Source organism: Balaenoptera musculus, chromosome 1, assembly GCF_009873245.2.
Source record: "Balaenoptera musculus isolate JJ_BM4_2016_0621 chromosome 1, mBalMus1.pri.v3, whole genome shotgun sequence".
In the NCBI taxonomy this organism is placed as follows: Eukaryota; Metazoa; Chordata; class Mammalia; order Artiodactyla; family Balaenopteridae; genus Balaenoptera; species Balaenoptera musculus.
In genome coordinates this window covers 88,333,379-88,346,405 of record NC_045785.1, presented here as the reverse complement: position 1 = coordinate 88,346,405, position 13,027 = coordinate 88,333,379, and the positions used below count along the sequence as shown (strand labels likewise).

The window sequence follows — 13,027 nt, the reverse complement described above, 5'->3', positions numbered from 1 at the left end:
CTGTGCTCGGACTTTCTCTAGTTGCGGCGAGCAGGGGCTATTCTTCGTTGCGGTGCAAGCACTTCTCATTGCAGTGGCTTCTCTTGTTGCGGAGCACAGGCTCTAGGTGCACAGGCTTCAGTAGCTGTGGCGCACGGGCTCAATAGTTGTGGCTCGCAGGCTCTAGAGCACAGGCTCAGTAGTTGCGGTGCACGGGCTTAGTTGCGCCGCGACATGTGGGATCTTCCCGGACCAGAGCTCGAACCCGTGTCCCCTGCATTGGCAGGCGGATTCTTAACCACTGTGCCACCAGGGAAGCCCGCTTTTGAATTTTTTATATACCACAGTGTTGAAAGCAGTTACCTGTTATATTATTACAATTGACACTGGGTGTTGTGCTACAGTCAATGCTTCAGCATTGAAATTACTGGCTTTCAAGTTATGTAATGAAGATGGTAGCTCCAAGAGGAAGAGTTTAATTAAGAGTAAGTGACATTAGAGGACCTTCTATTTTAGTTTTTAAAGGGATTAAAGGATTTAAGAATTGTTATAAAGTACATATATATATGCATATATGTATATATATGCATATATATATGTATATTTAATGTTTTCCAGGCTTTCACAAAGCGATGGTCAAGACCATGTCTGCAGCCCTGAATATACCTCATTTTGGGTATTGTGATGAGGTTGACCTTACTGAACTGGTTAAGCTACGAGAAGAATTAAAACCCATTGCTTTTGCTCGTGGAATTAAACTCTCCTTTATGCCCTTCTTCTTAAAGGTAAGATTTTAGTCATTTCAAACAAGGCTTGAGTAAGACATTTAAATTTTGTTTTGCGAATATGCAATGTGTTAACTATGGGTTTGAATAAAAATATATTTCTCACAATATCACGTAGTTAGAAAAATATACAAGTACTCTCTCTTTGTTTCATGGAAGTTTATAAAATTGAAATATTTGTGTCAGATTTTTATCTACTTATCTCTTTGAGCTAGGTGAGGATTGTCCTGCCATGTAGGTAAAGCCTTTAATTCTGAAAGGATCACTCCAGCAAAGTCCTGATTTGAAGAAAAGTGAGATTTGGTATTGATCTTTCACTTTTCAACAAACTTATATTGAGGCTTCTGGGAATCATTTCTAGTACTAGGCCTTGGTGCCAGTATAAAAAAGAATAAGGCCATCAGCTGACCTTGAGCAGCTCACTAACCACCATTTAGAAAGCAACCGCCATATGCCTGACCCAGTACCAAGTGTGCTGTATACATGATCTCTTTTAATGATCAGAATAATGCTAACATGTAAATACTGCTATCCCCATTTTCCATTTAAGGAAATTGGCACTCAGAGAAGTTGAGAAACTTGTCAAGAATTTATATCTAACAAGTGGAGAAGCTAAGTTTTCGGTTCTGGTCCATTTTTCTCAAAAATGCGTACTGTTGTCTCTAAATCCAGTGTGGCTTCCTACCAGCCCTTTCCATGGTTCTTTTCAATGGTTCCCCTTCAGGATAGTTTCTAAATGCGTTAACGTGGCGTAAAAAAGTATTTCTATGCGTCTCTGCCACCCACCTCTCCAGTCTTCTCTCTCACAGTCACTCTCTCCGCTATAGTCAGATTAAGCTACGCATAGTTGCTGGAATACACAACTTGACCTGAAATGCCGCCTCCTCCCTTGATCAAATACATGTGCATCCTAAACACCAAATTTTGTTCCAGTATGGAACAGAATACAGAAGCCGGTTCCTCCTACAGAAGCCAGTGGCTGTCACAGTTTGAGTTAAATGGCCTTTTGTTTCTCATTGCAGTTTATCTCAATGTATTGAAAGTGTTTATACTCAGTCGTCTCTTCACTGATGCTGAGTCTTATAAGGCAGAAACTGTTCTCCTATATGTCCATCTTTTTAACAACTACCCTAACAGGGAAAGAGATGGTCTATAAACATGAGATGTAGTAGGTGCCAGTAAATGAGAGATCTGGACTATATTACAGCTATAGAGGGTCATCTGCAGAGGCACAGCAATTGAAACACGTGGATGAGATCACCCAAATTATGTGTGAAGGAGAAGAAAAGAAGGCTAAGGGTTTTACATCAGTGTTTAAGGGGTAGGTAGAAATTGAGTTGGCAAAGGCAATGGAAGAGAGTGAGTGGGGTCAGTGGTTTGACAATAGGAGAACCAGAAAAGAGTCACTTAATAGCCAAGTGTATCTATTGCTGTATAACAAACCACTCCCAAATTTCATGGTTTGAAACAATTACCATTTATTATTTCTCATGAATCTACAGGTGAGCAGGACCAGTCTGCTGATCTTAGCAGAGCTCACTTATATGTCTATAGACAGGTAGTAGATTGGCTAGGGGCCAGCTGGTGTAGGATGGCCTCAGTGAGGATGACTCATTTCTCTCCTGCATGTCTCTCCTATCTGCCCAGTATGCTAGCCTGCACATGGTCTCAGTACTGGCGGGGGTGAAGAGAGGAAGCAGAATGTTAGCACTTTCCCCAAGCTGTGCTGCACTGAGTTTGTTTTTAACTCATTGACCAAGGCAAGTCACATGACTAAGCTCAGAATCAGCTTGCAAGAGCACTGCCAAGGGACTTGGATACAGAGGCTCGTTAAAGATTGGGGCCTTTGATTCAGCCTCTCACACCAAGAGACAAGAAAAAAGTTTTAAGAGGAAAGTAGATAATGGTTATATGCATTACAGAGGTTAAATAGGATAAGGGATGGGAACAGGCTATTGGACTGGTAATGAAGAGGTCATGTGTGGCCTCAGCCAGAACTTACTGAATAAAGTATTGTTGAGGTAGAAGCTTGGCTGCAGTTAGTTGGGGAATGAAAGAAATTGAGGAAGAGGAGAAACCTGAAAAAATATGCAAAAAGGCAGACAGGGCATAGGTACAGGTGACAGTTATGGTGGTTGGAGTAGATTGAAGAAAGGTTCCACCTGCTCCCTCCCCTCCTGCACACCCTCAAGGAAGAATTGAGCAGATCTGTAGGCTGAGGGAAAGAGCTGGAAAATGGAAAGTTAAAAAATGCGGTGAATGGGGAAGCACTGTTAGAACAGTGCTTGAGCATGAGGGCGGAGTGAAGATGCAGACCCCGGTAGAGAAGTTCACCTGGAGGAGAAGAGAGTGCCACCTCTTGTTTCAGACTGGGTTCCTCTTACTGCTTCCCGTGACAAGTCTGTTTTGCAGCAAGGACAGTCCAGCTTTTTAATATGTTAAATTGATTTCATGATTGTTTTTCTTTATTGTTCCAGTCTGAATGAAATATCTGATCTTTATTTTGAAAATAAAAGTTAATATGCTTTGTTTTAAAATAACATTTTTTTCCCAGTCTACATAATTTTAGAACATTTGGAAAATACTACAAAGTATTGTACAGGGGGAAAAAATGACCTCTTATCTGTGGACACACACCTTGTTTTTCCTTTTACAAAATTTGGATTATACTCAAAATACTGTTTTTAATGTATAACACTTTAACCTTAGTTATGGATTTTTATATAAAGAAGATTAAAGTTATAGTTATCAAAACAAATGCTTAATAAAACTTTCCTTAACTCTCTAGTTCAAGGATATGATTTCTTTTTTTCTGTCAAGACCACTGACCCACAGACAAAAATAACACTTAACACAATGCACATAAAGAACTCTTAATTGGACAAGATGAAGGCAGTAGGAGAGGGAATTCTTTTTAGGGACAGTTTTGAGCATTTTTATTTTCCTTTTTTTTTGGGGGGGGGAGCGCTGTGCCACTTGGCACTGCTTATAGGATCTTAGTTCCCCAGCCAGGGATTGACCCGGGTCCACAGCAGTGAAAGCGTGGAGTCCTAACCACTGGACTGCCAGGGAATTCCCCATTTTCCTACTTTTGAAACTGACTAAGGCATGACAACCAAATGCAGTGTGTGAACTTTGATTAGATCCTGGATGGGCAGAGAAACAGCTATAAAGAATATTTTGGAGACAGGTAAATCTGAACATGGGCAGAAGAGAAATGGTAGTAAGAGAAAAAAGGAAAAAGGAAAGGGAGAGATTAAGGCAGGAGAAGGCACAAATGCCATCAGTTCTGGGAAACGGGCTCTAAAGTAAATGTTTGCACCAGCTCTGCCCTTCGCTTGGCCAAGGACACCAGGTGGAACACTGGCCTCTCAAATCCTTATCACTTGTTCTTTCTACACAGGAAAATAGCTTACTGCCTTTTTGTGTTTTAATTCAAAGTGTTTCTTTGAACTACAGGTTTGCTTCTCACGGAAACCTTAAGACTCTACATGTAAGTGAGGAAAACATGTAGAATTTAGACCTTTTTTTGGTACTTTGGTCAGTCTGCATAGTTACTTTGAAAATCTCCTTGATGTTTACAAGCTCCCTGACTACTTTATCTTTCATTCTTAAATGATAAGGGTAACCTAGTTCCACATTGCTGGGAGGTAACATAGGGAATAATATGCCTGGTACATGTAGACTTGCAATTAAACTCAGCTTAAATAAGAGTTCTTTCCTTCCATCCTTTACATCTTATTGCTTCAAATCCCCTATCCTTTCCAAGCTAAAAGTGCTAACGTTGTATTTCTCTCTCTAAACAGGCTGCTTCCTTGGGATTACTACAGTTTCCTATCCTTAATGCTTCTGTGGATGAAAACTGCCAGAACATAACATATAAGGTTGGCTATGTGCTGTGATAAATAAAAGTGCAAATGTGCTTGTAGGTTAAAGAAGCTTGTATTATACCTCAAGTGGTGATCTTCTTCAAACTGGAAATTAAAGTATGGGGTAAAACATTAAACTGAAGATAAATCTGTTGCTATTGATGTTAGTTTTACTTGCTAATAATTAATGATACTATTCAGATACGCAGATTGACATTTTTAACGCCTTTTGGTTTTCTGGTTAAAATAATGGAAATATACAGCTGTGAGGCAATGGTTTACATTTCCCATCGTACATACCCTCTCCGCAAACAGAAGAGCTCTCTCAAAATGGAATTCCTGCCGTTTTTAAGACAAGAATAATTTAGGGACTTCGCTGGTGGTCCGTTGGTTAAGACTTCGTGGTCCCAATGCAGGGGGCCTGGGTTCGATTCCTGGTCAGGGAATTAGATCCCGCATGCCGCAAGAAGATCCCATACACAGCAACAAAGATCCCACGTGCCGCAACTAAGACCCGGCACAGCCAAATAAATAAATAAATAAATATTCAAAAAATAAATAAATAAAATCACATGCTTGTGTATTGATACCCATTTAAAACAATAAATAAAGGGATTTCCCTTGTGGTCCAGTGGTTAAGAATCCGTCTTCCAATGCAGGGGATGTGGGTTCGATCCCTGGTCGGGGAACTAAGATCCCACATGCCGCGGGGCAACTAAGCCCCGAATGCTGTGGAGCCCGTGCACCACAATTAGAGAGAAGCCTGCGTGCTGCAACGAAAGATCCCACGTGCCACAACTAATGCCTGGTGCAGCCAAAAATAAATAAATAAATATTTTTTAAAATTTAAAAAATAAATAAAATAAAACAATCATTTAAATGAGCAAAGTACTGAAAGTTTGAATTCGTTGAGTGAACTCTTCTGTTTGGAGTGAAAGTTCATTAAGGCTGAGAACTCTTTTGAGGATGCGGCCCTTACTTGTATTCCTTATTGGAAATATACACCAGGAAGTGAGCTTTACATTCTGGGGGGTTGCATCTAAAATCTTTCCATGTTATTAATATAATTTCCTCATTAAGTATATACTTGTTGCAAACAATTCAGACAAGAAAATAGTGATATTTACCTTCAGTCCCATAATCCTAAGATAACTCACTGTTTATGCTGAGATGTACATCTGTCTAGGATTTTATTTTTACACAGTTAAAAAATATGGAATTATATATATTATATATATATATATAAAATATATATCTTTTTAAATTTAAAACGTTTTTCTTTTAACTATTTTCTTTTCTATTTAATATGTTTTAGACATCATTACATGTCAATAAATATAGCTTTGTTATCATTTGTTTAGCCAGTGACTTATTATTATTTTTTTTTTTTAATTTATTTATTTTTGGCTGTGTTGGGTCTTCGTTTCTGTGCGAGGGCTTTCTCTAGCTGCGGTGAGCGGGGGCCACTCTTCATCGCGGTGCGCGGGCCTCTTATTATCGTGGCCTCTCTTGTTGCGGAGCACAGGCTCCAGACGCGCAGGCTCAGTAATTCTGGCTCACCGGCCTAGTTGCTCCGCGGCATGTGGGATCTTCCCAGACCAGGGCTCGAACCCGTGTCCCCTGCATTAGCAGGCAGAGTGTCAACCACTGTGCCACCAGGGAAGCCCTAGCCAGTGACTTATTGATAAACATTTTGATCATTTGCACTTTCTCAATCTTACAAACAATCTGACTCAACATCTCTGTTCATCTCTACATACTTTTGCATTTATCTCCTTAGCACACATTTTTGTAAATGTTGGTACGTACTGTTAAATGTTCTCCAGAAAGTATATACCAGCTTACGCTTCCACTAACAATGGATGGAAATAATCTATTGCCCTATATTCTTACCAAAAGAAATTTATCTTTTTCAAAAAAATCTTTTAAAATTATTTCTTTTAAATCATCACCAATATGGTGAAAATAGTTTTCTATAGTTGAGTTCATAAGGCAGTGAAGGTTGAGACTTTCTTTTCTGTTAGCTTATGAAAAGGCTGCTGTATAATTGTTTGTTTGTTTGTTTGTTTATTTTTAGGCTTCTCATAACATTGGGATAGCAATGGATACAGAGCAGGGCTTGATTGTACCTAATGTGAAAAATATTCAGATCCGCTCCATATTTGAGATCGCCACTGAATTGAACCGCCTCCAGAAATTGGGCTCTGCCGGTCAGCTCAGCACCACTGACCTTACAGGAGGAACATTTACTCTTTCCAACATTGGATCAGTGAGTAATAGTAATGTTCAAGTTCATAAACCATAAATTAAGATTTGTGACCATATGCTCAGTTAAAAATAAAAACTTTAATTTGCCGTTTGTTCCTCAGAAGCTTAATTTTTCTACCCTATTTTGTTTGTTTTCTAGATTGGTGGTACCTACGCCAGACCAGTGATATTGCCACCCGAAGTGGCAATTGGGGCCGTGGGAACAATTAAGGTATGTTTGTTACATAGTTGAAAAAAGAGTTTAAGCAAATTGGGGTAGGAAAAACAAAGAAGAGTAACTGTTTCTGAGGTTTTTCCCCCTCACTTTGTAGGTTTGAGTATGGTATTGGGTTTAGTAAGCCAATTATTTCTTCCTAAGAACTAGGTCTACAACTCCGATGGCTGCCTCTGTAGAGTAAATGCTTGTGATCTGAATTGTTTCTGTATGGATCAACCATTGTGGATTATGCCAGGCACAGGTGTGAGTCTTTATGAATAATCACAAATATAGCCAATCTGAGTCTATCAAAATATCTTTATTTCAGAATACCAAAGAATAATAGTAAGCCAATCCAAATTATTATTTATAACGGGAAAACACCATTGAGAGCGTTTTTCTTAAACTTTGCTCTGTTCAAGAATCATTGGGAGTGCAGTTAAAAACACAGATTTCTTGGCCTTGGGGACAGAGCCTCCAAAATTTACATATTAAACAAGAACCCATGTGTCCATGTTATAGGAGACTGACTTAGAATAAGGGTTGCAGTGATTCTTAACCCTGGCTACACATTAGAATCATCTGGAGAGTGTGAAAAAAGTGCCCAAGCTCGCCCCATACCAACTGCACCAGAATCTGGGGGGGGGCTGGGGCTTGGGCATCCCTATTAACTCAGGGTTGAGAACCACCAGAGTTAAAGAAATAAGCTCATAGATACCATTTCCATACCACCATTATTAAATGTCATTGTCACTACATTAACCTTGATTTTGATCTTCACGTTTTCAGAAGAACCTTGCTTCTTCTCCGTATTTAATAATGCTTCCACATGGAACATCTCTGGGACTTGCTTTTCATGAGTTTATTACTTTCATGTTGGCATCCAAAATCTTCACAGATACTCTCCTTCAGCCTTTGATTTGCTTTCTAGCAGTTACTCTAGAAGTTACTCCCTCTTCTAGCTCTACTTTCCCTTTGGGCACACAGAAGAGACAGGGAGGAAAAATAAGAACACATAGCATGACACTGTTCTGTCCAAATCAGGAGTTTCTCTAAGGGATTAACTTCTCTATCACTCATCCGCCCCCAACAAGCATTCAGCATTTGATTCTCAAAGAATTCTGACATTTTTGCAGCTTACAAACAAACCGTCATACCTATTTAACAAAGTAGTTTTGTTTTCCCTTTTCATGAAAGCAGTTTGTTTTCTTCTGAATTGTACATATAGGTATGTAACTGTGGTAAACTATACATGACAAAGTTTAGCATTTTAATCAAAGTGTAGGTACAGTCACACTGTTTGCAACAATCACCACCGTCCATCTCCAGAACTTTTTTATCATCCCAAACTGAGACTCTGTGTGTACAATATATACCACATTTTGTTAATCTATTCATCTCTAATGAGTATTTGGGTTGTTTCCATTTTTTGGCTATTGTGAATAATGCTGCTATGAACATTGGTGTACAATTATCTGTGTGAGATGCATTTTTTCAGAATCATCTTACTCATGGTTTTTTCAAGTTATGAAGCATAGTTCTTGAAGTATAAATTTTCATAGTGACTTAATGTAGTTAATCTTTGTTGGGTAGGGACAGTATTTCATTCCTTTCTCCCTTTGGGTCATCTCTGCTTTGCTATATTTTGTTTTCACTGTAAATTTTAAACTGTCACTAAATAGTCTTAAGTCACTAAAACCTCCACATTCCTCAATTCTCAGTCCTTATCTTTCTTGACCTATTAACTGCGCTTGAGTTGATTGATACCGCCTCTTTAGAAAAGCTTCTTCGCTGTGACTTGCAGAAAACCTCAGAAAACCTCACTAGTCTGCTTCCCCCCTACCTAGTGCCTGTTCCCTCTGAGTCTCCTTTGCCTGTACCTCCTCGTCTCCCAATCTCTAAACATTGGAGTACCCCAGGGCTCAGTTCTGGCCCTTTTCTTTATCTGATCCAGTCTCACGGCTTTAAATACCATTTATATGCTGATGGCTCCCAAGTTTATATCTCCAGACCAGACTAGACCTCTCCTTTGAACTCCAAACTCTTATTTCCTACTCGGAAGTCTAATTAGGCATCTCCAGTTTCCTGCTCCTTCCCTCACCACCCCACCCTCTCACCTGCTCCTCCTGAAGTCTTCTCCTTTCAGTGACTGGCCATTCTGTTCAGAAACCTCCAATAGCTTCTCACCTCACTCCAAATCAAAGGCAAACTAGCTGCAGTGGCCTACCATGGCTCTACACTGGTGCCACTCAGTGTGACTGAGACCCACATCAGGCTGTGACTGTTGTATCCGGCCTATGAGGGGAGAACTACAGAAGGGGAGAGTAGGGCTTAGAAACCTTCATTGCCCTTTGACAGAGTGATTTTATGTCTACTGAACCTAACAATAAGAGGTGGATCTTAACATTTTGTATATCTTTTTATATCATTATAAAAAGATAATATATTTTTGATATATATTCACTTTTGATTTTTTTTTTTTTTTAAATAGCCTGCAATGAATTCTCTTTTTTTTTAAATCTGTTTTTGGAAAAGTCAGAGACAGACTGGGAAGCATAACTGTTGTCTTAGCAACATGCCCCCCTTCAGCCTGCTCTTTCTGTGACCTCATCTCCCACCTCTCACCCCGGCCCCTCCACTGCAGCCTCCCTGCCAACTTTGCTGGTCCTCCAACACTCCAGCCGTGCTTCCCCCCGTCTTTCTCCAGGTGTCCATATGGCTTGCTTCCTCACTGCCTTCAGTGAGGACACCTTCTTGGTGAGGCTTTCCCTGCCCACCTATTAAAAAAAAAAAATGCAACCTCTCCCCTATTTCCACCTCCTGCATATAATCTCTATCTCTCCATTCCAAAGTGCTTTAGTTTTTCATTTGCACTTTTCACTATCTAACACACTATATATTTTTTACTTATTTATCTTAATCGTCTGTCTCTCCCCATTAAAATGTTAGCTCCAAGAGGGCAAGGATTGTTATTTGTTTTGTTCATTGCTTTATCCCCAGAGTCTAGAAGAGTACCTGGTACATGGTAGATGCTCAATAAATAGCTGTTAAATAATTGAAATCTGAAATGAAGTTTACTGTACATACGGAAATTAGACAGGCGACAGGAAATACCTTGGAGAAACTCTGAAAGCTTGAAGCACACACTCACAAAGATAGGAAGAGTAGTAGTTAGCATTATCAAAAGTCATTTGGGATGCCCATTTCTTCTCTATTATAGGGAGGGAGATATGCCTAATCGTTCACCATTGTTTTTACTAGAGCTTGCTTTGAGCAAGTGAAGGCTGACTCTGTCCTTTTCCTTATTTGTAGGCCCTTCCCCGATTTAACAAGAAAGGGGAAGTATATAAGGCCCAGATAATGAATGTGAGCTGGTCAGCTGATCACAGAATTATTGATGGTGCTACAATGTCACGCTTCTCCAATTTGTGGAAATCCTACTTAGAAAACCCAGCTTTTATGCTACTAGATCTGAAATGAAGATTGATAAGACATCCTTGAACTTTCTGAGCTTCGAAAGAAAATGCAGAGCCCAGCTGTGCAGCACACGTTCCTCATTGCAGTTTGTATTGTAAATGATTTGTAATGTATGATTACAGTTCTGAGACACAATATGTATCACTATTCTGTTAGGGTTTTTACTGAAAAGGAATAATGGTATAATAGTTCTCCTGGGCTGTCACATTTTATAGGTCATAGTACAACTTCTTAATATAGTGCTGAGGTCTTTGTGTCAATGGATTGAAACTGGCCGGGACAACAAAATGAATATTACTGAAAGACAGGCCGCCATATACAGTATTTGCCCTATTTTTTTCTTTCTTTTTATTTTAGACTAACTCTTTTTATAAACTTTTTTTAATTTATTTTATTTATTATTTTTGGCTGCGTCAGGTCTTAATTGCGGCACGCGGGATATTCGTTGAGGCATGTGGGATCTTTCCTTGCGGCACGGGATCTTCATTGTGGCGTGCGGGCTTCTCTCTAGTTGTGGCGTGTGGGTTTTCTCTCTCTAGTTGTGGCGTGCGGGCCCCAGGGCGTGTGGGCTCTGTAGTTTGCGGCGCACGGGCTCTAGCTGAGGTACGCGAGCTCAGTAGTTGTGGCGCACAGGCTTAGTTGCCCTGGGCATGTGGAATCTTAGTACCCTGACCAGGGATTGAACCTACATCCCCTGCATTGTAAGGCAGATTCTTTACCACTGGACCACCAGTGAAGTCTCTAAACTAATTCTTAATGAAATTTTTCAATTATACTTAGTTGGGAAAAGGAATTTATATGCAAAAGTATTTTCTATTTCCCCACAAGAATGCAAATTATTGTATAAAATAAGTGCAATTGTATTTACCTTTTAAGATATCCTGGAGTGTGTGTTGCTCTGTAGAGATTATCATCTGTAAATGTCTTATTTGTATAAATTAATATCTTCTAAAAGGGAAAATTATAAGCTAATCTTAAAAATGCCCAATTATAGTTTTATAGCCAGTAAGGCCATTAAAAGTATTTGTTTAAAGTGGATATACTTTTAGAATTTGGTAATGGTTTAGTGTTTTATTGGGAAAAACTTCACCTTTACAACCTTGCTTCAATGTAAGGAAGGTACTTTAAACGTAGCAACCACTGACATTGTGTTACATTCAGAAGTCCATTGCCTTTTAACTTTTTTTTTTACTTTCTTGGTCTTCAGCTAAAAAAATAGGATAGATTAAGAAGTTAGGGTCTATTCTATTCTTCATATCCTGAGAAGGAATATGAATAAGGGGAGAGAGAAGACTAATGGGTAATTATGGACATTAAAATAAAATAATAAATTTTGCACAGAAATAAAGGTATCCTCATGATCATTTTGTTAGAGGCCCACTTGAATCAGAAATTCAGGTTGTTTCTAATATTGTCTAATTGAATACTGTATGTTCAAGTGAAGTTTTGTGACAGAAGAAGTTGTTTTAATGTCTACTTGATTTTTTTCAAAATGGAAATGATGTATAATTCAGAAAATAATGAATCTAATGAATGTTATTTTTAAAATTCAGATAATATGAAAAGTTGCAAAGAAAATAAAATCAACCATAATCCAACCACTATTAACATTTTGATCAAGGTATCTGTATACATAGCTATTCTTTTTATGAAAATAAGATTGTGCTGTATCTACTATTTTATAGTTTGATTTTATAAATTTAACATTATGAGTCAATAAACAGTTCCACATTATGATACTTTTAAATGGCTGCATAATATTCTATTGTTTGCATTTATTACACATCTAATTGTTAAACATCTACTGTATACTAAGTGTGATGCTAAGCAGTGGGTACGCATGCCCATCCTCATGGTTCCTGCCTTCACTGGGCTTACAGTCTAGGGAGGGAGACAGATATTTAATAATCATAAAAATAAGAATATAATTAACTCCTAAGTAGGAGAAAACAGGGTGCTATGAGAGCATCTAATAGAAGTTACTGATCCTGTCTGGGAAGATCAGGAGAGGATGTACCATAATTTAACCAATTCCCTGTTGATGGCATTTACAGAATTTTAAGTGAAGAATGACATGATCAGTAAAAATTTCCCCTTCACTTAAGAAATGTGAAAACTAGGAGAACAAGGGCTTTGAAATAAGTATGTAATATGTTCTCCTAAAAGTCCAACATCATTGGCCCAGAATAAACCCTTGAGCTATCTGTTCTATCCCAAATCCCTGCCATTACCCCCTTCTCTTTTGTCTCATCCTTCGAGAATTCAGCAAAGGATTTGCTTTCCATTGTGTGTTGGACCTTTAAGATAAGAGGATCCACTGGGAGGGATGAGGGGGCCAGGAGCACAGCCGTAGTAGCAGTGCGGGTCCACAGGGCTCCACACGTCATAGGGCGGGAACTGTTTAGAACAAGGCCTTAGCCGTATTCCTAAAGGTTGAAATTAAAGGGAAGAAG

The 13,027-nt window shown here is 39.0% G+C and overlaps 1 protein-coding gene across 1 annotated transcript in view; it reads left to right on the top strand.

The window, feature by feature from the left end:
• Nucleotides 1–12,308, top strand: part of DBT (dihydrolipoamide branched chain transacylase E2) — a 45,764-nt gene extending 33,456 nt beyond the window's left edge. The window contains exons 7-11 of the mRNA XM_036872661.1: nt 598–764; nt 4,571–4,648; nt 6,711–6,902; nt 7,041–7,112; nt 10,410–12,308. Coding sequence (XP_036728556.1) covers nt 598–764; nt 4,571–4,648; nt 6,711–6,902; nt 7,041–7,112; nt 10,410–10,577 — 677 coding nt within the window. The 3' untranslated portion in view covers nt 10,578–12,308. The remainder of the gene's footprint in view (nt 1–597; nt 765–4,570; nt 4,649–6,710; nt 6,903–7,040; nt 7,113–10,409) is intronic.
• Nucleotides 12,309–13,027: the final 719 nt, after the last annotated feature.